Source organism: Triturus cristatus, chromosome 4_1, assembly GCF_964204655.1.
Source record: "Triturus cristatus chromosome 4_1, aTriCri1.1, whole genome shotgun sequence".
In the NCBI taxonomy this organism is placed as follows: domain Eukaryota; kingdom Metazoa; phylum Chordata; class Amphibia; order Caudata; family Salamandridae; genus Triturus; species Triturus cristatus.
The window spans coordinates 408,295,981-408,320,242 of NC_140585.1; the positions used below are offsets into that span (position 1 = coordinate 408,295,981).

General features: G+C 49.6%; 1 protein-coding gene across 3 annotated transcripts in view; it reads left to right on the top strand.

Moving 5' to 3' along the window:
• KCNMB4 (potassium calcium-activated channel subfamily M regulatory beta subunit 4) overlaps nt 1–24,262 on the top strand; it is a 272,174-nt gene that overhangs the window by 93,231 nt on the left and 154,681 nt on the right. The window contains exon 2 of one of the 3 annotated variants that reach the window (XM_085650552.1): nt 8,888–9,324. The exons of the other annotated variants lie outside the window; for them this stretch is intronic. Coding sequence (XP_085506678.1) covers nt 8,888–9,217 — 330 coding nt within the window. The 3' untranslated portion in view covers nt 9,218–9,324. Of the gene's footprint in view, nt 1–8,887; nt 9,325–24,262 lie in introns of those variants that run through there. 3 annotated transcript variants of the gene reach the window in all.

The window sequence follows — 24,262 nt, forward strand, 5'->3', positions numbered from 1 at the left end:
CCCTCGGTGTCTAGTTTTCAGAAATGTCTGGGTTTGGTAGGTTTCTCTAGATGGCCGCTGGGCCCGGTTCCAAAAACGCAGGTGACCCCCATGAATAAACAGGTCGGTTTGTGATAGATAGGTGGGCACCTGTGTTTTTGGTCCCGGGTTTGCGGACATCTAGGGGAACCTAAAAAACCCAGACATTTCTGAAAACCAGACACCTGTGGGATTCCAGGGAGGTGTGGCTTGCGTTGAGCCCCCAAAATGTTCCTATCAAGAATCCGCTGCAAACCTCATATTTAGCTGAAAAGTCACATTTTCCTCTAATATCTGTGTGGGAAAGTTGTGGGATCAACGCATGGCACAAATTACCTACCACTCAGCATTCCCCTCAGTCTCCTGCTAAAAATTATACCTTATTTGTGTGGATGGGCTAAGTGCCTTTGACATGGAAAGGCCAAAAACTTGTCAGGCTTGAGGGGGGCCAAAGGGGGTCCACAATATCAGTTTGTTTATACGTTTTTAGGCTGACACTACTTTGGGCACCCGCACAATTGAGGTATTATTTTTCTCGGGAGAGCAAGGGAAATGCTGGGTATTAGGAAATTTGCACCTGTGCGGGGAACCTACCACTTACCTACACAGAAATTTGAGGAAAATTTGAGTTTGTACGTAAATTTGAGGTTTGTGGGGATTCTGGGTGCGAAAACGCTGGAGGATCCATGCAAGCCACACCGCCAGCCGAGAGTTGGTACACGCACACCACCATCCAGCACACCACCAGCCCAGCACCATCCACACACACCGCCAGCCAAGCAACATCCATACACACCGCCAGCCAAGTACCATCCACGCACACCGCCAGCCAAATGCTATCAATGCACACAGTCAGCAAAGCAATATCCACGCACACCACCAGCTAAGTGCCACCCATGCACTCTGCCAGCCAAGCACCATCCCGCACATCACCAGCCAAGCAGGGCGGGACTGGGAACAGCAACCAGCCCTGACAGATTGCGGACCTGGGGGAGGTGTGCTAGTAAAAAGCACCACTCCCGCTTTTGTTACTGGCACCCGATATTGCAGTACTGCTTCAAAACCGGCTCCCAGTGATAAAACCGCCCCCCACTGCCAGAAAACCAGCCCCCACCCTTCCGGCCCACCGGGGAAATGCCTGGTGTCCGCTACGGCCATTCCGGCCCAACAGCCAAGCACCATCCATGCACACAGCCAGCCAAGCACCAGTCCACATACACCGCCAGCCAAGCGCCACTCCACGCACACCACCAGGCAAGCGCCAATCTATATACACCGTCATCAAGCGCGAGTCCACCCACATCATTAGCCAAGTGCAGGTTCACACACACCGCCAGCAAAATTCCAACCATAGGTCTACACACAGACCAGCAGCCAAACTCCAGTTAACACACACATAAACTCTCCCTGGTTTCTAGTGGTGTTTGCCCCGTCTTGGGTGCAGATGAGAATAACAATATCACAGAAACAGCCAAAATGTGTGCCTCAAAAAAAGGGAGTGACCCTTGCCTATGGGGCTTCTCACTGGCATGCCCATAACCATATCCCTGGTGCCTAGTGGGCTTTCTGCCCCACCCGGTTGGCAGATAGGCTTGTGCCCCGATCTGCCTTTCCTGGGGGGGGGGCAGAAAGCTGTTTTTGGTGGGGGCATTGCCATGCAGTTCTTATGTATCCTATACAGTATCTGCGCGTTCGGATAACATAAACTGTGGGATTGGAGGCAGACTGGTTCCGAGCACCGCCACTGGAAATGTTAGCCTGTTTGTATCAGCTAACTCACAGTGCCAATAGAATCTCCTCTTATCGGGGAGAGAATAGTTTCTGGCAACCTCAGAACATGACAACCCTGATCCCTCAGAGTCATGGAAACAATATACTACCTTTCGCTCAGTCACTCATGCTCACTTAGATTTCTCTGAGAGATACACGGAATAAACAGTCTGGGCATTTCAATAAGAATTTATTGAACAGTTTTTATTCTAGTGTAAAATAGATGAGCTGCAACAACCATTAGACAGTAGCAGAGATATATGATTAGCAGTACTATGAAAGTAAAAGGATGGTGCAATTCTACCATTTTGCAGTAATCAGGAATATATACAAGTACATAAAATACATGGTAATAAGGGAGTACTCCTACGATTCCTCCCTAACTAGAAGTACCTAAATGTACCTAGCATCTGTGTAGGTGTTATGCCAAGAATCCCTCTAGGATCTAGTCAACCCCATTACCTGAGAATGAGAGAATATGGGACCCCGTCCTGGTCTCAAGTTGGACACCCCGCCAGGGATGTTAGACCACTGCGAGCTGGAGTGTCTGCATGCAGGAACCTCAGCGTCTCTGTTCAGTGTGTCAGCTGGGAAATCACACTCTCCTCTGTCTTTCTAAGCAAGACATGATGTTTATATACCTATAGGTCTCTGCAGGGGTCCTACCTTGCTGTGTTACTGTGTCGGCCTAAAGGATGACTTCGGGCCTGAACTTTAGACAGAGATATTATACAGGAGATGGTAGTCCTGCTGTGCTTCCAAGAAACCTCATGCATAATGTATGAGATTCGAATTAGGGAAACCCGCGTTGTGAATGCAGTGCCGTAACTAGGTAAAAGGTCAGTCCCTAAGAACCGTTATGTATGTAATGTTGGAAAGAATATAGGTGAAAAGTGACAGTGTTACCTGCGCCTATATAGGGTACCTATATGGAATATAACATTAGCATGCCCATTCTCGGCAGCCCCCACCCCTACGTATTAAAAAATCGCCCTGGTGCCTAGTGAGCTGTTTGCCCCCCTGGGGTGGGGCAGATTAGGGACTATTGCCCCCATCTGCCTCCTGTGGAAGGCAGAAAGGCTGTGGGATTTGTTTGGGTGGGTGGGGGCATTGGGATGCCCATTTTGGGCAGCCTCCACCCCAATATCCATAAATTCAAACAATCCCTGGTGCCTAGTGGGCTTTCTGTCGCACCCCGGGAGGGGGGCAGATCTTGGGCTATTGTCCCCATCTTCCTCCAAGGAAGGCAAAAAGACTGTGGAATTTTTTTGGGGGGTGGGGGCATTAGCATTCCCATTTTTGACAGCCCTATATAACAAATAACAACAAAAATCCCTGTTGCCTAGTGTGCTTTCTGCCCCCCCCCCCCACGGGGCAGATGAGGGGCTATTGCCCCCATCTGCCTCTTATTATTATTGTTATTATTATTATTAGGATTTGTATGGCACAATGAATCATCCCCAAGGGGATCTCTCGGCGCCTGGATATCAGACTACAGATTGATAGAGATCATTGAAACATCCAGGTTTTCAGCTGTTTCTTAAACTGTGCTAGATTGGGACAGGTTAGAATCTCACCTGGCAGTCTATTCCCGTGGGTGGGGGCTAGATGGGAGAAGGCATGACCACCCATTTTAGCTTTCCTGATTCTCCGTGTGCAGAGCAGTTTCCGATTACTCGATCTCAATTGACACACGGGGTGTAAGGTTTTAGTTTCTTCATTAGGTACGCGGGGCCCGTCCCCTGAAGTACTTAAAACACTATACACAGGAGCTTAAAGACTGCTCTCTTCCTAATAGGTAGCCAGTGCAGTTATCGCAAGAGAGGTAGTGACGGGGTGCGTACAGGTTTGTTGAGAGCAAGATGCGCTGCTGTGTTTTGGACTACTTGAAGCCTTGATAGTAAATCTTCCCTTGCTCCTACTAATAGCGAATTTCCATAATCTAGTCTACTGACTAGAAGCGCCTGTATCATGGACTTTCTGGCCGCGAGGGGAATCCACGGAAACATCTTTCTCAGCATCTGCATTATCCCAAAGCAGGTGCCTGAGCCAGTCTTCACATGCTCCTCCATGAAAAGTTTATCATCGATTATGATGCCCAGGTTCCTCACCTGCTTCTTTGGTCTAGGAGCTTCCTCGAGTTCTGTAGGCCACCAGTCAGCGGACCACAGTTCCTCTTGGGGGTGGGGGGCAAAAAGACTGTAAAATATGGCGCAGGTAGGGCTTTGGCATTCCCATCACTGGCAGCCCCCACCCCTGAATACATCGTAAAAAATAATCCCTGGCATCTAGTGTGCTTTATGGCCCCTGGGGGGACAGATTGGGGGAATTTCTGCCCGGGGGCAGAAAGTCTGTAAAATGTTGTGGGGGTGGGGGCATTGGCAGGCCCATCTCGGGCAGACCCCACCCCTAAATAAAATCTAAAAAATAATCCTTGGCATCTAGTGGGCTTTCTGTCCCCCTGTTGGAAATGGGGTCTCTAGTTGGTAGAGGTAAGTACCTTTGGCCAGGTAGGGATCCTTCTTCCTAGTCAGGGTAAGAGGATACCCTTCTAAAATAACCCCTGCTAACCCCCTTGGTAGCTTGACACACGCAGGCAGGCTTATCATAGAGGCAATGTGTAAAGCATTTGGCACACGTACAGTAATAGTGAAAACACTACAAATGGACACCACACCAGTTTAGGAAAATAAGTACTCTTTATCTAAACCAAACAAGACCAAAACAACAAAAATCCACAATACATTAATACAAATATGACTTTCAAAAGGTAGAAACAGTTCTGTTCAAAGCAAATTGCAGATGCGACACTTTCAACACAAAGTATCTTGGATGCGTCAAAATCAAAAGCAAGAACAGCCGCGTGGGAGGTGATGCGTAGGTTCCTTACACGCAGGGAAGGTGATGCATCGGTTCCTTACTCCAGGGGAGGTGATGCGTCGGTTCCTTACTGCCACGCAGAGGAGGTGATGCGTCGGTTTCTTATTGAGCGGGGAGGTGATGCGTCGGTTTCTTACAGCAGCCCCGCCGTCCTTGTAGACTTGGTGCGATGCATGAGGATGGGGGCTGCGTTGGTTATTGATGCGGCGGTGTCGGCAACAGCGCTGCGTTGATTTCTTCAGCCACTGTCCCACGATGCATTGGTTTTTGCAGCCGCACAGCAGGGCCTGCGTTGGAATTGGTGCGGTGATCTCGGCCTTCGTAGATTGGTGCACTCGATGCGTCGTGTGGCGATTTCTTGAGCCTCGGGAAGGCGCTGCATCGGTTTCTTTGGCGGTGTGTCGGAAACATGTACGAAAGCGTTGCGCTTCTCCTCGTTGCGTTACTTTTCCAGCTCCCAACAGCAGGAACAACCTCCAGAGGCCCAGCAACAAGCACATCTTGGCAGGTCAGAACTCCCAGCAAGGAAGTTCAGGGGAGCTGGGGGTGAATTCTTTGTGTCCCTGGGACTTTAAAAACAGGAGGCAGCTTCTCCAGCTCTTCTCCTTGGCAAAGGTTCCTCTAGAATCCCAGAAGTGATCTTTGATTTTAAACAAAGCAGAGGTAAGCTTGGTGGGTATATTTAACAAGCATTGGCAAAACCAATAGCTTTCTCATATTCAAAATCTATTGGCTCTGTCAATTTTCTTTACATGGCGCACTGCAGTTGACCTACTGTGCAACATGGGTTAAAGTAAAAAAAAATAAAAGCACTATGACTTGGCCAGATTTGACTGCATCGCAGCGTTCTTTCTTTAAACTAATCCATGTTCCACAGCAGCTTAACTGCTGTGCAATGTGTAATAAAACATTGATAAAGCTAATACATTTCACATAGGCAAAACCTATTGGCTTTGCAAATGCTTGTTATACCTGGTGGCTCATTTGAAGTGGAGGAAACTTATGGAGTTTTCCCCCCGTAGAAGTGTCTGGTATTTTCTGCCTCTCTGCCCTTGTCCCAGTCTGTCTGTGCTATGCACTCACCTGGTCACAACCACAGAGGCGATATTGGAACTAATGCTGGATCTCCTATCCTGCAGGGCCAGGCCCGTTCAAGAAATAACTTCTCCCTAAACAAAGCACGGCCCAGGCCTGGGACAAAATAAGAAAAGAATGACTTGCGGTAGTGGTTCAGGTCAGCAACTGTGCGACACAGTAGTAGCTGGAGGCTCTCTGAGTGTGCTAGGTAGATGTGAGCAGGGCCAGGACCTCTGATTGTAAGAACAAGCAATGCACAGGAAACAACAAGAAGAGGTAATTACCATCAGTACACCACAGGGCTCTCAAGCAATGGTTTTGCAGTAACTTCAGTAACATACACTTACAGTCTCTATCAGAAATACGGCTAGGAAACAGACTACAGATTGGAGATAGACACTCCCAAGGAATAGCTTGAAATGCAGATTGAAGTTACTAACATTCATAAAGAAACATTCGGCACATAGATTGTAATTTATGACACTCCCAAGGATAAACTCAGAGCATAGATCTCCGTACAGGTTCATACATGAATCAAGCACTCTGGGGAGAATTCTCTTGGCACTACTGTTCATCAGAGAAACACAGAGCAAAGTCTTTAGTCCTTGTATAAACACAATTCAAAGGCCAAGGTTGCAGGAAGGGTCCAGAGCAAGAACAATCAAGTTGAACTGGAGGGAAGTCACTGAGAGGAAACATGAAGAGAAGTCTGTAGTCTTTAAGACGCCGATATTCCGGCCTGCTTACTGCTATAAAAGGATAGTGTTCACTAACCTGATATCAAATACTTAGCCTAGCTCTTCAACTTGTCTTACGTTCGAAGAAGGTCTTCAGGTCTTGACTGAGGAAGTCGCCGGGGAACTGGAGTAGCTGAGCAGGCGGCAGGGACGAAGAATGCATCGAGGTAGCTGCAGCACCACCAGAGGAGCTTAGAGCTGCAGCAGAGACAAGCGCTGCCCAGGTCCAGTCGATTCTTTAGGGGAGTGAGTAGGAAGGAAGCTTGTTCCGCATGGAGCATGGGCCATACAATTGATACAGTGGGATCATGAGTGCCATGTGGCAGTCTAGACGGTTCTCCCAGACTCCTGAAGGAAACATGTGCTAGTACATGTGCTAGTAAACTGGCTTTGATCTTACAGGTGGAAACTAATGGATGGAATCAATTAACAGGAAACAAATGTTTTGAATTGTCTAAACGTGCACAAGGGAAAATAATCCAAGACCCTACAGCGGGAGCAAGGCAAGCCTTTGGGTCTCATGTTCAGGGAATGCTTGCAAGCTCAGGCATAATAGAATCAGGGGGGTTGTGGAAACTCTGGCATGGAATCATAGCACGCCATAAGGCACCACAGGGGTAGCGAAACATGAGACCTGCGCACCAGGATCATTACACAGAGGCTGCATGAGGGGATCATGCCAGTCTACAGGCACAAAAGGCTAGTGTGAAGTCCTTTGTCTGTGAGCTGAGACAGTGTTTTTAATGTGCAAGTGTGACATGTGACAACTTCACCCCCTCATCAAGTGAGGATTGCCCATCCTGCCAACACCCAGACCCTCCATTGTGTGGCTGTCAGGGAGAAATACACAAAAGCCTACTGCCAACTACACCATGCAATGTGACCCAGGGACAGACTGCAGGCACTAAGTGATTAGGACAAGTAACTGGCAATGTTCTAAAAGTGACATTTCCAGAACTTTTGCTTAAAATTCGACTTTACCATTAAAGAGGTTTTCAAATTACAATTCCTCAGACACCAAACATGACATTCCACCCTACCCATGCCCACAAAAAGTTATCACTTGTTAAATGTAATAAAGTAGCCCAATGTTATTCTATGGAAGAGGTAAGCCTCACAATAGTGAAAAACAAATTTGAGTGCTTTTCACTACCAGGATATATACAACTTAAATGTATATGTCCAACTTTTTAAATGCAACGCACCTTGCCTAATGAGCTATTTAGGACCTACCCTAGAGGTGATTAACATGTAATAAAAAGGAAGAATTAGGTCTAGCAAAAAGATTATTTTGCCAGTTGGAAATGGCAGTTTAAAACTACACACACAGGCTGCAATGTCAGGCCTGAGACAAGGGTACTTATGTGAGTGACAAAATAAGTGGTGGAGGCCCACTAGTAGCATTTCATTTGTAGGCCCTAAGTACATGTAGTACAACTTTACTGCAAACGTCTAAGTACATTAAATGTGCCAATTGGGTGTAAGTCAATTTTGCCTTGTTTAGAACCGAAAGCACAAGCACTTTAGCACTGGTTAACAGTAGTAAAGTGCACAGTGTCCTTTGGGCCAACAAAAATGAACCCAGCAAAACAGGAGGGATGAAGGCACAATGTTTGGGGGACTACCACCAAGGGTGTGAGGTCTAACAGGCACCATGTTTGGATGCATTATATTGGTCACCTTTGATCAGAACAATAGTGATACACTGTACACTTTAGCATTGAAGGATGGCATCCCAGGGCAATGTTTGTTTACTTATTGGCCATCTTGGAATGGAATTGACCAAGAGTATCATTGTTTTGTTTTGCTCCACAATGGCAACACTTTACCTCTAAATGTGGCAGTTACATTGAAACATTAAAACAACAATAGATTATGTAAAATACCATTATAAGATGCCGCACAAATGATATAAAGTCAAATCAGACTTCTCAAACTTTACATATATTTTGCAGACACTATTAATATTTATGAGCTATTCCTGTGACAAATGAATACCTCAAGGCACAAATATGTAATAAATATACCAGTAAGCCTATCTAATGTTAGGCAATAGAACATGGATACAATAATATATTATTGTTGTTTCTCCCAGTGTTAGACAGAGCAATACCAATAGATACATTTAATTGTAATGCAGGAGTGGTCATTCTGGAAATCTAGTAGTTCTACTGGTCTTTGGCAACTGACAAAGATGATAGTGAAAGGGATAATTCAGGAGGAAAGTGTGGAGATGTCAAGGTGCCTACCAGGGATGAAATGTAGCATGGTAAATAGAACATTGTGGAAAGGAGGCTACCAGTACCCCATTACCGCGATGTCCGGGCGCGGGGATCCTGTCCCCCGCGCCCGGTCGATTAACGTCCCGGTCACACAGGACACCCTCTCTTTCTCGTTCCCTGCAGGTACCGGCTCCTGGACTGGGTGAACCGGAAACACTCGCCAGTCACCCCGGACGCAGAAACTGGACGACCTCGATCGACCCGGAAGCACCCGACCTTGACCCCGGAAGGGACCCGCCAGACAACAAGCCGGAAGGTAGAAAAGGCCCCGAGAACGACGGAGAGGCGTTCGGAGCAACCGACTCGTGGCAGGAGAAAACGGAGAGCGACGAACCCCCGACTGAGAGCGGGATAGCCCGGCTGGACCGAAGCAAGGAAGAGGACGAGGACGTCTGGACGGAAGACTGGTGGCATCCTCAGGAGGAGGCTGGAGAGCGGCCGCAACTCGGATGAGAGTTGCGGCGGGGCACGTGAGTACACGTCACCTTTCTCCGTGGCCCTCTTGTAAATATAGAACTGTACATAGCATAGGAGACACGCGCACTAAGACACAGTATACTTATCCCCCTTTTCACGAGCACTGTATAAATTCCGATCACTACCCAACACCTTGCACCTCTATCCCCTCCCCTCTCTTACTTACCTCTTCCATCGCCCCTGTCCGTCCCGCCCTCACTTCCCTCCTTCGTAAACCCTCACTCTCGGGTGTCGGTGGAAGTATTCTGACGGTGTCGCTCGGACTAAAAGCCCTTACGCTTCTCTCCCTTTTTCAAGCCTCCGTGGAGCTCCAGTACCATTCCGAGGAGACCGTCGGAGAAAAAGGAGAAGCAAGAATTGACCTCGGCTCCACCACGCCGACCCGGGTCACCAGCCAAGTCAACCGTCCCTTCCTCCATTCTGACGTGGTATATCTGTTCAGCTGTTGATTAAAGCACAGACATTGCTCACTATATTCGGCCTCCCTGCCTGTTATTCCGGTCCGCCCTACCCACAAGTCCACAAGTGGTGTCAGAAGTGGGATCGTCCGGAGGCATGGAGGCCGCAGTCAAACAATTGGCAGAATGCCAGGAGCAACTGGGGAAGATGATGGAGAGATTCCTCAAGACAGCGGAAGACGATAGGGGGCAGCTGCATGATGTGCTGAAAGGCCAGGGTACCGCGCAGGACCAAGCCCTCGAGAAACTCACCACTGTCATGGGGCAACAAAGACCCGTCACCTCCCTGCCCTCCGTCGTGGTACAGAAGTATGTACCTGGAGAGGACCCCGACTACTTCTTCACGAACTTTGAGCGCCTAGCCCAGGCAGCCGCCTGGCCCGAAAACCGGTGGGGCCACTACTTAGGTCCCCTATTGACCGGAGAACTACAGGCCGCCTATCAGCAGGCTAATATCCAGGGACAAACCCCATACGCCGACATCAAGGCCTGCATCCTGGAACGATTAGGGATAGACGACGAGACATATAGGGTCCGACTCCGTCAAGCAAGGGAAGGACCCCAAGAAACCCCTAGGGCTCTGGCTTTCCGTATTCAAGATCTGGCCAATCGGTGGTTGAAGTCGGCTACAGCCACTAAGGAAGACATTCTAGCCAAAATATACTTGGAGCAATTCCTGGCTTCCTTATATCCTGCCACCCAGAAGTGGGTACGCCAACATTCACGGCTAACACTCGACAGTGCGGTGGAAATAGCAAGCGCCTACAGCAGAGCCCAGGAATCCCAGCGACCCAAGGAGGAACACCATTCCCGCACCCCTCCGGGGAACCACCCCCGGATCACACGACCCCCTCAGGTGGTCAGGAAACCCGAGCCTGCTGCCCTCATGCCTTATCCTGTCTTGCCTCGGCCCCATCCACCTGGACCCCAATGTTTTCATTGTGGTGGGTACGGACATATTGCTCGCGTCTGTCCTCAAAAGGAGGAGCCCATGGACATAGGGATGGCTAAAAACTATGTATGTCTCACCGCTGACACCACCCCTCCTCCGTTCCGATGCCCAGTGCGGATTGAAGGACACAGAATGATGGCCCTGGCCGACACCGGCTGCAGACAAAGCGTCCTAAGACCCCAAGAACTACCTCACCCGGTCGGTCCAGTGACCGGTACCGTGGCTATCAAATGTGTCCATGGCGACACCAAGCACTATCCGACCACACAGGTCCATGTCCAAAACCCCACAGACATGGGTAGTCTGTTGACGGTGGGCCTTATACCTAACCTCCCTGAACAAGCGATATTGGGAAGTGATTATAGTGGTCTACCCCCTCTCCTTCAAGACACCACCGAATCTCTGAGGAAATGGTGGGCCGAAGCTCCGTTTTCCCGTGAATCCCCTCCGGGCCGTCCAGCGGTCAAACTATCCAAGACCAAAAGACAGAAGAGGAACGAAAGGAAGGACTTCGCTATGGCCTTTCCTGCCCAAGTTGATGTCCACCCATGGGAAACCGACAGGGAATTCCGCGCCACGCAACAAGAAGACCCGGTGTTGCAGGAAGCATAGGCGCGTGCGCTGGATGCTGAAGATCCCCTACATGTAGGTCCTTATTTCTTCCGGAAAAACGGACTCCTCTACAGAAAGGGAGGACCCCAACAGCCTCCCCAGCTGGTTATCCCTGGGTTGTTTCGTGATAAAGTACTGTTCCTAGCACACAGCCATTTGCTGGGAGGGCATTTCAGTGATGAAAAAACCGGTCATACCATCCTAGATAAGTTTTACTGGCCAGGGGTACACGGACAGATCAAGCAGTATTGTCGGGAGTGCCCGGTCTGCCAACGGAATAGTCGGTATCGGCCCCCCAGGGTTCCTCTCCAACCCCTCCCCATCATTGATGTCCCTTTCACAAGAGTGGGCATGGACATTATAGGCCCCTTGCTTCCCTCGAGGTCCGGATGTAGATATGCTCTCGTACTGGTGGACTATGCCACCCGCTTCCCGGAAGCGGTACCCTTACGCCACCCCACCACTCAAAACATTGCCAAAGCTCTCCTATCCATTTTTTCGAGGGTTGGTTTCCCACGCGAGATATTGACTGACCAGGGGACCCCCTTTGTGTCCTCCCTGATGCGCCAAGTCTGCTCCCAGCTAGGCATCAAACAAATACGAACAGCTGCCTACCACCCCCAGACAGATGGACTAGTAGAGCGATACAATGCCACCCTTAAGACGACCCTTAAAAAGCTTTTGGGCCTCGAAAGTAAAAGATGGGAGGAGATGCTTCCCCTGGCGCTGTTTGCCATCCGGTGTAAGCCTCAAAGCAGCACAGGATACTCCCCATACGAATTATTGTATGGAAGAGCCCCACGGACACTCTTAGATATGGCTAAGGAAGCGTGGGAAGCCGAACCCGACAGAACCCGACCCTTACCTGAGTACGTGGACAACCTAAAGACCCACTTGGAACAGATAAGGGTCATTGTGAGGCAAAACCTGGTAGCCGCTCAAGACACCCAAGAACACCAGTACGATAAAGGAACCAAAGCCCGGAAGTTCAGCCCTGGCGATCTAGTACTGTTACTATTGCCTTCTTCCGACCACAAGTTATTAGGACAGTGGCAGGGCCCCTTTTCTGTACTAAGAGCCGTGACTCCTGTCACCTATGAAGTGGAAACGGAACCCACCCGAGGTGTCACGCAGATATATCACGTGAACCTCTTGAAGAAGTGGGAGGGACCCCGTCCTGTCCTGTCTAATACAATACCCCCTCCCTTTGAAGTGTGCATTGACCCTGACCTCCCCGAATCTAACAGACAGGATCTCAGGCGAGCCCTGTCCTCGGTGCAAACAGTCTTTTCCTCCCTGCCAGGACACTCCACGGTGGTCGAACACGCCATCCACACGGAACCAGGAAAAACCGTGAGACAACGGCCCTACCGCATCCCGGAAGCTCGTAGAGCCATCATCAAAGAGGAGACAAATCAAATGCTGAAAATGGGCATCATAGAGCCCTCCAATAGCAGCTGGAATTCCCCTATAGTGCTAGTACCCAAGCCGGATGGCTCCACCAGATTCTGTATAGATTTTAGAGAAGTGAACAAAATATCGGCCTTCGACACCTATCCCTTACCCCGCGTAGACGAAATGGTGGAACGCATAGGTAAAGCCAAGTACATAAGCACCCTGGACCTCTGCAAGGGTTACTGGCAAATCCCCCTCAAAGAGATAGATAAACCCAAGACCGCCTTTTCCACCCCTGAGGGTTTGTTTCAGTTTAGGGTGATGCCTTTTGGGCTTCACGGTGCCCCGGCTACCTTTCAAAGAGCCATGAACTTGGTACTACAGCCCCACCTAAGGTATGCCGGGGCGTACCTAGATGACATCGTCATTTATAGCGACAGTTGGGAGCAGCACTTACACCACTTATGTTCTGTAGTAGCCTCTCTGGGAAACAGTGGCTTTACCATCAACCCCTCCAAGACCACCCTAGCTGCCCAGAGCGTGAAATACCTTGGATACCTGTTGGGGGAAGGGCTCATACGGCCCCAGAACAATAAGATCAAAGCCATTCAGGCCATCCCCTTCCCCCAAACCCGGAAGGACCTTCGTGCCTTTCTGGGTTTATTAGGGTACTATAGGAGGTTTATCCCGAATTTCTCCCAAACCGCGGCCCCTTTAACGGACTTGTTGAAGAAATCCACGAAAACTGAAGACCTACTCAGACATCCCTCAAACCTGGTGGTCCACGCCTTTGAACGACTGAAACAGTCCCTACTCTCGGAGCCGGTGTTAGTCAGCCCGGACTATACCCAGACTTTCATCCTGCAGACTGATGCCTCTGATCAGGGTCTAGGGGCTGTTCTTTCACAAAGGGACTCGACAGGGATCGAACGACCAATACTATACCTCAGCAGGAAACTTTTTCCCCGAGAAGTCAATTATGCAGTGATCGAGAAAGAGGCCCTAGCCATTAAATGGGCAGTGGAAAGCCTTAGGTACTATCTGGAGGGGCGTGAATTTATATTATACACCGATCATGCCCCTCTAGAATGGATGGCCCGTAATAGGGGTCACAATGACCGAGTCCTTCGGTGGTTTCTCTCCCTACAGCCCTTTAGATTTAAAACCGTACACAGGAAAGGACTACAACAGGGCAACGCTGATTATCTATCCCGGTATCCATTCCCCAGCCCCCCTACTAGAAAGACAGCTAGGGAAAGGGGATGTGGAAAGGAGGCTACCAGTACCCCATTACCGCGATGTCCGGGCGCGGGGATCCTGTCCCCCGCGCCCGGTCGATTAACGTCCCGGTCACACAGGACACCCTCTCTTTCTCGTTCCCTGCAGGTACCGCCTCCTGGACTGGGTGAACCGGAAACACTCGCCAGTCACCCCGGACGCAGAAACTGGACGACCTCGATCGACCCGGAAGCACCCGACCTTGACCCCGGAAGGGACCCGCCAGACAACAAGCCGGAAGGTAGAAAAGGCCCCGAGAACGACGGAGAGGCGTTCGGAGCAACCGACTCGTGGCAGGAGAAAACGGAGAGCGACGAACCCCCGACTGAGAGCGGGATAGCCCGGCTGGACCGAAGCAAGGAAGAGGACGAGGACGTCTGGACGGAAGACTGGTGGCATCCTCAGGAGGAGGCTGGAGAGCGGCCGCAACTCGGATGAGAGTTGCGGCGGGGCACGTGAGTACACGTCACCTTTCTCCGTGGCCCTCTTGTAAATATAGAACTGTACATAGCATAGGAGACACGCGCACTAAGACACAGTATACTTATCCCCCTTTTCACGAGCACTGTATAAATTCCGATCACTACCCAACACCTTGCACCTCTATCCCCTCCCCTCTCTTACTTACCTCTTCCATCGCCCCTGTCCGTCCCGCCCTCACTTCCCTCCTTCGTAAACCCTCACTCTCGGGTGTCGGTGGAAGTATTCTGACGGTGTCGCTCGGACTAAAAGCCCTTACGCTTCTCTCCCTTTTTCAAGCCTCCGTGGAGCTCCAGTACCATTCCGAGGAGACCGTCGGAGAAAAAGGAGAAGCAAGAATTGACCTCGGCTCCACCACGCCGACCCGGGTCACCAGCCAAGTCAACCGTCCCTTCCTCCATTCTGACGTGGTATATCTGTTCAGCTGTTGATTAAAGCACAGACATTGCTCACTATATTCGGCCTCCCTGCCTGTTATTCCGGTCCGCCCTACCCACAAGTCCACAAACATTTAATACTGTACTGTATGTTATGCAGATTTGTAGAGCGCACTATCACCCAGGAAGGTATCCTGGCACTGAGAGGGTGTGAGTCTACGTACACCTAGTAGATGGAATACTTGAAAAGCCAGGTCTTCTGCTTGTTGGTGTTGAAGAGAGCAACAGATCAGTCCATGCTTTAGAAGCGATGTAGAAGAAGGCTCGACCGCCAGATTTGTTTTTCCATATGCGTGGGATTTATGCAAGTAAGAGTCCAGAAGCTGAGGTGTCTGGAAGGTTTGTAAAAGACGATGTGATTATTGAGGTATGCTGGGCCGGTGTTATGTTAGTACCTTGAAAGTGTGGACAAGGACTTTAAATTGTGCTCATTTGTGAACAGTATGTTAGTGATCCAGATGATACATTTTAGTCTATGTGGGTTTGTTTCGATGCTTTAAAATCTATCTTTTGTTGAGTGCACCACTCCTATGCTATCCATCATTTTAAGGTATTATTTAGTATGTTTGCTCCAAAAGCCTACTTACATATATTCTTTCTAGTTCATGATACCTCTAAGGTCATTTGCCCTTATCTCCTAACTCCATCTTACTACTGATCACCAGATGGACTCAAGGAAATGACCAGAAATCTACCTATCAATACACAAGTGTTGGACTTGGCCCTTTTTACAGGGTCATCCCTAAACTTTTTGCCTTTCTCCTAGCCTTTTTTCTAACATCGTGTTGGTGGTTTTTGGAGTCTGGCCACTTTAGCACTGCTGTCCAGTGTAAAGTGCGTGTGCTCTCTGTGTTACTTATGGTAAGATTGGTCTACACCTGTTTGGCCTACTTAATTTACCTGTCAGTCCCTTGTAAAGTGGTATCTCAGATACCAAGGGCTGGTAAATTAAATGCTACTGGTAGGCTTGCAGCGCTGATTGCGCCACCCACCAAAGTAGCCTTGCAAACCTATCTCAGGCCTCTAACATTGCAGGGCCTGTGCGCGCAGTGTTACTGCCGCTGTGACGTGGCACCTAAGGTGTGTGCCATTTCTGTGACCCCCCTTTTACTGCATGTCAGTCACCCCTAAGGTAGGCCCTACCTAGCCCTATGGGCAGGGTGCATTGTAGGTAAAAGATAGGGCATGCACCTTAAGTGTGTGACATGTCCTGGTAGTGACAAACAGCCATTTTGGTTTCTCACTACTGTGGTGCTGCTCTCCCATAGGAATGCACTGGGGATTCCCTGATAAGTGTTTCAGTGGTAATTTCTGATATGAGAGGAGCAGTGTGGGAAGTTTACTATGTTTGGAAGTTTGGAATGGTAATAATAAATGCTGCGCAATGGTGTGCACAGATTTATTATAACTATTTTAGAAATGCCACTTTTAGAAGTTGGCATTTCTGTGTGCTATGTGTCTGCCTGGCTGATGTGAATTGCATGTCTGGCTTTTGAGTGACAGGGGCTGGTGAGGTGTGTGTGGCTCCAGGAGGGGCTGAGTGAGTCAGCACTAGGCTGAATGGGACACCTGCATTTGGAGTAGTGGGAGGAGTAGTCCCCTGACCCTGAATAGGATTGTGCCTGCCCTATACAATGCTGGCTCCACCCCCCCTATGGTGTGTCTGATGACGAGCCCCCACCCGACAAAGGGGAAGAGAAACCTGGTAAATAAAGTGCTCCAATTCCCCCCTGAACCAGTTGTTGCTGGTTCCCCTGTTAAATGGTAGCGGCAGTTTCAATCGATAACCTTTCAAGTATTTGCCCGGCGGTAATCGCCTCTCATACCACTCGATAATTTACCAATGAAAGAGGCAGGCGCCGGAGACTGGAAGGCAGGAAACAAAGTTTTATTCCGTCGGAGCAGAACACATCAGATCAGACAGCAAGGTATCGTCACGAGGTGCTCTAACTGCATCTCTGAGACCTGGTCTCTTATACACAGGTTTATTGCTTTATTACACATAGTACATTCTTGAGATTCCCTTGATGCATGAGAGAACATCCCCTGAAACCCCGGCTCAGATCCGATCCCACACATAGCTACAGTAGAAGTTCCCACCTTACCCGCAGTAGGAGATGGCTATCGCGCAGCAGGGTATTCCGCCAATTCCCGGGGGTGTGTGTGACCGGTCGGGTCTCAGGGGGTAGGGGCTTTGATCTACTGTAATCCCTTTGATGTGGGGTGTTTCCTTTACAGTAGGGGCAATAAACTGCATCCGCAGGGCTAGGTGATGGCCTGGGACCAGTTCGGACAATGGGGCGCAGAGGAAGGGGGTTATCAGAGGAGAGGCATGACCATGTATGGGATGTCGGTCGGATGTGGTTCCGTAGCAGGGTCGCGTAGAAGGAGAGGGTTTATGGCCCGTGTATGAGAGAGCGGGGGCGGCCGGTGCGCGGGGGATGCTCGCAGCGCCAGGGGAAATTGCTGGCGATCGAGAATGAGCGGGGAGAGAGTGGGGTGCCTAAAATGGCGGCCGTGCATTCGCTGTGCGTGGCGCTGGGGAGAGGCAAGATGGCGCAGATAATGTTCAGTTTGCAAGCTAAATTTCCACAGTCCTCCCTTTTAACATATCTCGCCAGCTTGCCTGGCCGTCATTTATCTTCGTTAACCTTCAGCTATAATATCGTTAATGTCTTTCGTACATTCCTTAAAGATACAGAGTTTTTTTTAGGGCAGGCAGGAGTAATCTGACACATTTGCTTATAGTTACATACAGGTGATAAAGTAGGCGAGGAGGTAGTACATACAGAGTTACATCAGCTGTGCCGCATGTCAGGCCCAGGGACAGGAGGAGGGGAGTTTGTTTGAGCACAAATAGGATACTGTAAAGCAAACAGGATGTTTCTGGCAAAACAAGGGATATTTCATACATTACTTAAGGCCCAGACTTTGTGTGGATCGAAAATAGTCAGTTTAGTCGCGTACATGGCTGGTGTTGTATGAATGTCACTATACAAAGTTACATTTTCTTAACTTCTCAGTGTACAGTCGGAAGTGATTGATGCAACATCATGAAAACTTGATAGGAAGATAGTTAATATAAAAAGGTGGTTGGGAGAGGATTTTCAACTTTGACATGGGTTCTTCTTTCCAGTGTCCTTTCTTTTTATAAAGAGCCATCACTGGTAAGCTCTTATTGTTGTTCTTCTTTCGTTGGCACTGTTGAGCACCGGCGGTGGAGCTAAGGTCCAGCTCAAATCCAATTTCTCACGTTGCAGGCTGTGACCATTCACTGTTCTCCGATAACAGCCCCGTTCCTTAACACAGTTCACCATAGGTACTTTGAGACAGGGTACCTGCTTTTTGTTCTTCTGTAGGTAAGTCAGATTCATAATCCATATGAAAGAGGGTGAGAGAGAGAAGGGTGTGACGTGCTTCGGGATGCCGAGGGAAGAGGGGGTGGAGTGGGATCGGATCAAAAAATGTGGACCAAGGGGAGCAGAATCTTCCAGCACTGGGCCCATCAATCGGGCCCGACGGGTTGAGACTTCAGGCACGCTGGTCAGTGAGCAGGGGGGCCTCGATGCAGCCCTTCGCGCTTATCATCCTGAAAATGGTGTCTCGTCTCATGCCCTTTTTGCTTCGTAGCTTCCCCCTTGGTCGATGTCATAGATGTTCCATGGTCTGCAGCCAGGCTGTGCGTCACGTCCGACCCCTCCCTTCCGATGGCAGCACGTTATCTTTAAATGGGTACAAGAAACAAAAATCTTAGAGAGTTGGCAGGGAAGACATTTACATACTTCATCCTCTCTCCCAACCACCGAGTGGTTGCGGACATGCTTTTATCGGTTGCTGTATGATTGGTGTCTATTAACTCTGATGTTAGTGTGTGCGTTACTAATCTATTAATCATTGCTGTGATGCAAGTTTCTGTGGGCGTCCCTGCCCATCGTCTGGCCCTCTAGGTGCCGATTCCTGCGCCCAATACTGGTTGCAGGAAGCCTGACATCTGTCAACCTTCTAGTCTATTAAAAATTCGAACCGGCTTCTCCGGCAGAGGCTCGTTCGTCTCAACACAAGTTTTGTTAATACATATTTCCTTCCGAGGACTGCTAAGTTTATGAAAAGAAAGTGCGAGGTGCTACTGTCACGGGTTCACGAGTATCTATTTCGGGGAGGAACATAAGCTAAGCATTATTTTTGCTGGCGACAATAGGTAACCCTTTATCAGTTAGGCGATGTATTATTAGTGAATAAGGTCATCAGCTGTTTCGTTCGAAATACTCTGAGGTGGCTAGTATAGGGTTGGGGTTATCTCGGGAGAACGGGGTGCTTTAGACATTCTATTTCGGGGTAATTGGGCGGGGGTAATTCTGGGCGGTGGAGATGGTGTTTGTTAAAGCTCTGAAAAACGGAAACCACTGACATATAGTCCCCGTGATGAGGGCCAAATTGGGTGACATCAGTCGTCTTACCTGTCCTTTCTTTTCTCAGCCAATTAAGCTCAATATTTGTAGAAAGGAGAGGTAGTAACGTGGCAGAGTTCGGTCGTTTTGTTTCAGTCAATTTGTTCGAACACCACTGTGCTCCAGGCCAATTATACACTTACCGAGGAGGTATGTGTCGTTAATTTATTCAAACAGAAAAGAGGGTAAGAAGGCTTTTTAGTGAGGGAGGAAGGGAGGGAGGGAGGAAGGGAGGGAGGGAGGGAGGGAGGAAGGGAGGGAGGGAGGGAGGGAGAGGGAGGGAGAGGGAGGGAGGGAGGGAGGGAGGGAGGGAGGGAGGGAGGGAGGAAGGGAGGGAGGGAGGGAGGGAGGGAGGGAGGGAGAGAGGGAGGGAGGGAGGGAGGGAGGGAGGGAGAGAGGGAGGGAGAGAGGGAGGGAGGGAGGGAGATAGGGAGGGAGGGAGATAGGGAGGGAGGGAGGGAGGGAGGGAGGGAGGGAGGGAGGGAGGGAGGGAGGGAGGGAGGGAGAGAGAGAGAGAGAGAGAGAGAGAGAGAGAGAGAGAGAGAGAGAGAGAGAGAGAGAGAGAGAGAGAGAGAGAGAGAGAGAGAGAGAGAGAGAGAGAGAGAGAGAGAGAGAGAGAGAGAGAGAGAGAGAGAGAGAGAGAGAGAGAGAGAGAGAGAGAGAGAGAGAGAGAGAGAGAGAGAGAGAGAGAGAGAGAGAGAGAGAGAGAGAGAGAGAGAGAGAGAGAGAGAGAGAGAGAGAGAGAGAGAGAGAGAGAGAGAGATATGCATCAAGTAGGCTATTTGGCATACATACGACACAAAACGAGAGAGAGAGAGATGGGTAAGATAATAGGCCACTTGGTGCACACACAACATGGAGTAGCATGGGTCTGTTCCATGTAAGAAAACACAAGCGGGGAAAAGACATAAATTCGGTGACCACGTACACACAAATGCCGGATAGGGTGTGACAGTACATGCATCAAGCGCAGAAACTTAAGACGGAGACTCAGGGCTACGTTGAGTATCGGGACCTCTCCTTTCCTGTCCTCCTTTCCTATGCATGCTGCGTACTTTCAGTATTTTGTAGTTTATCCTAGGGGGTGTCGGACCCTTTATTCTCCTCCCTTTGATCGATGGGCAAGCACTTCAATCATACAGTGACGCTCTCTTCAAGTGACCTAAGCATGAGATGCACACACATTCATACCGTGTAATCATAGCACACACGCACAATCATGCCATACAGTTTCTCATGTTCTCAATGGTGGTCTGCACTTCACGCACTATCTCACAACGTTTGTCTAAATTTTCCCTGATATTGAACTCGGTGCGGTCCATGTCCACTTCATTCTTCAGTCGGAGCTTCGTCGTGACCTATAGAGGGGAAAAGAGGGGAGGGGATGTGCAGTATTCAAAGTACCCTAGCACGCGCAGACACGAAAAAGTTCTACTTACCACGTACCAGGCTAGTCGCAGGAATGGGTGATACAACAGACCTATTATTCTTTTTGCCCGAGAAAAAGATGCTCTAATTTATTTCATTTCCTAAATTCGGGTTCCCTTGTCATACATGCATTTCTCAATCGGTCGTGTATTAAGGTGCAAGATACCATACCTTGCGTTCGGCATATACCCTGAGCTATGGTTGTCCATTGTTTAACAACTCTTGGAAAAAGATAGGTGTGATGGGTATAAATTCCGTTAATCAAAAAAGATTCAGGCAAATGGGGACTGCATTATCTGTTTTCTATTGCTTGGGAGTAACAATCATTTATTCAAAAGAAGAAATCTTTATCAACCTATGTGATTAGTCATGACACTGATTCCGTAATTCTTTCAAGGGGCCCTTTATTTAAAACAATGTCAGTATACAAGATACGGGCCTACAACCGTTCAGGCCGGCCACGGGGTGGGAGGCGTCGAGTGTCATGAGCAACGCTACTACGGCATAAAATCGGTTCCCTTCCCGCCCCTCCCCGACCATCATGTGTGGAAGCATCGCATATATATATATATATATATCTATCTCTTTTTAACACAAATGTCACGTGACTGGGACGCCACAAGGGTTTGTAGGCCTCTCCTACATCGGCGCCATCTTGGGGCGAGGTCGGGCCAGAGTACAGTCTAAGTCTTTCCATGAATTAGCTGTTGGACCAGAATTCCTTTCAGTAGTTCGAGAACTTTCGTTAGCGTCAACTTTGCGTCAGCATGGCGTCACTGCGACCCCGTAGAAATGCCATGGTTCGTTCTTGGGGCGGGGCAGCAGGCGGGTTCTTCCGCCGACGCTTCGAACCAGTCTTTCTCACTGCACCAAGCGGAGGCAAGGTGGCTGCCGCCCGGGGCAAAGAGCAATGGCGGCGGTTTTGTCCTTACCGGAAGTCCGCGGGAGTCGAGTGTCAAATGACTCCAGCCGATTCTGCAAGGCTGAGGGGAGCATTTTGTCAAGGGTGGGGCCCATGCCCAAGCAGACAAGCTTTCGAGTCCAGAATTGTCTCACGGTGGGCTTTAGGCCTGGATCCGGAGGAGCCGACCTCCGGAGTTCAAGGGCAGCAGTAGCAGCAGCTCTTCGGTACAGCCACCGGAGAGGAGCCAACAGCAGTAACAACGGCAGTTCGGATGGTACTGCCACCGGGGTGATTCCAGTAGCAGCGACGACAGCAGTTTGGATGGTATCACCACCGGGGTGGGTCCCCGATTATTTGGCTGCGGGGGCCCACTCCTCGCGTCGGGCGCTAGTGGCGATCCTGGTGAACCCGTGCTTGGGCGGTTGTCCGGTGGTCGCGTGCAGCGGCAGGGTGCAGCTCAGCTGGCCGGTGAGTCAAAGACGGTTGGGGTGCAGCTTAGCTGGCCGGCGAGTCAAAGACGGTTGGGGTGCCCTCATCTGCTGGCGAGCCTCCACCTGGGGAGGCGGGGGAGGCCCGTCCGCGTCGCCTCCCCCCTGCCAGGGCACCCTAGCCGCTATTGAAGGAAGAAGAAGAGAATAGGAAGATCCGCACAACGTGCCAGGGTGCAATTCAGCAGACCGATGAAAAAGATGGCTGGGGCGCCCTCATCTGCTGGTGAGCCTCCACCTGGGGAGGTGGGGGAGGCCCGTCCGCGTCGCCTCCCCCCGTCAGGGCATCAGCCATTATTGAAGAAAGAAGAAAGAAAACGGGAAGGCCCGCACAGCGTGGCGGACTCCGCCTTGGTGTTGCCAGAACTTCGGCGCTTCGTATAGCCTCCGGCCTATTCGCACAGTCGTCCGCCACTGATGTCAATGGATTTTTGCATGGCTTTTATAGCCCAAAGTCAACTAAAAAGGACCGCCCAAAACAGGCCAATGTTGCAATTTCGAGGAAGGAGAGGCGAGGACGGTGTCACGTGGACGTAAATGCTTTGGGATGCAGGTCGCAGCAGACTGTCATGTAAATAGTTGTTTAAAACGTGTTTTAACCTGTTTACCCTGTTGGTGTGTTTGTTATATCTTATAAGTTATTAAAATGTTATAACTATACTACTTTGTTGGAGTGTTTGTACATATTTGCAATCTGACGACGAGCACAAGGAGGTTACTGTGCAATCGGAAAAATAACATAGCCCAATTGTGCGCGATCTAGCCCTAGTTTGGTGACGTCGATGGTGGGTGTCAGCAGGCTTCCGTTTGTGCAGGATTTTGTCATGCTTATTGGGCGGGGTGGGCAGTAGGGCAGACATGTTTAGGCAGCGAGAGTAATGGAGTCGGGCTACCTCGTGGCCGTCTCGACCGTGAGCTTGGCTCCTTCCCTTGGTTTCATATGTCCCACAAAGGGCTAACTCCTAGCGTTACTTTAGTTTTTGTAAGGTCAAAAAGGATCCCACCAGTGCCTTTACTATTTTGTCGATTCCTGTTCGTTCATCCTTCGTTAGTCGATTCATTCTGGTGGAATCTTTCTTTCTCATCTCAGGGTCATCCAACGTTATTGCCGACGTTGTGTTCAGTACAGGAGGCTCGGCCGGCGCGGAGGCCGTGAGTACCGAGGCCCCTGTACTGCTTTCGTTCGTGTTTGGGGGTTGTGGGTGTTGCACTATTGATTGGGAGGGTGCATATGGAGGGGGCATGTAAATGATCGGGGGACCTAATAGTAATTCATCATTCGTTCGCTGTTTAGAGGATAACTCAGGGTAGAGCAAAGAAGGGGTCCTAACAGCGTACTGGCCTGATGTTTCGGGCTCCTGTCTTAGTTTAGTTTCCCTTCTCTCCTTTATTTCTTCTTCTAACTTTCTAGCGGCAAGGTGAGCTGCTTTTCGTAGTTCCTTTTCTGCTTTTACTTCTTCCCTCTTTTTCCATTACGTTGCTTCTTTGCGCCACATGCCGATGCTGTCAAGCATAGTAGGCGCCGTCTTATTGCTACGCAGAGCTATTTCTAGCACTTCTATCTTATGGTCGTCGAAGGATCCCATCAGTGGCCACTGACTCTCGGGGTCCTTCTTTGTATATTTATGCCATAGCTTGGTATAAGCTACGGCGACTAGTCCATATTTAGTGAACATGTCCTTATTAGGGGTGCCTTCCAGTGGAGCCGGATGGTTCACCTCTAATAAGCGGTCCGGGCAGAACCAACTATCAATCAGTGGGGAGAAGATAGGCATGACGGGTTTCAACGGGGACAAAAGTCAGCACTACCTATCTTTTCACTGCTTGCAAAGACTAGACGGAATATCTCTATTCCTCGTTATTTGTAAGCAGAGAATACCTCCAAAAGAACCAATATCGAACAACTAGTGTTCGGGCAATCAATCAATCAATCAATGGGGAGATAAAGATAGGCATGACGGGTTTCAACGGGGACAAAAGTCAGCATTACCTACCCTTCACTATTTGCAAAGACTAGACAGAATATTCCTATTCTACGTTATTTGCAAACAGAGAATATCTCAAAGAGCACTATTCTTCAAAACAATCAATGTTCGGACAATCAATCAGTGGGGAGATAAAGATAGGCACGACGGGTTTCA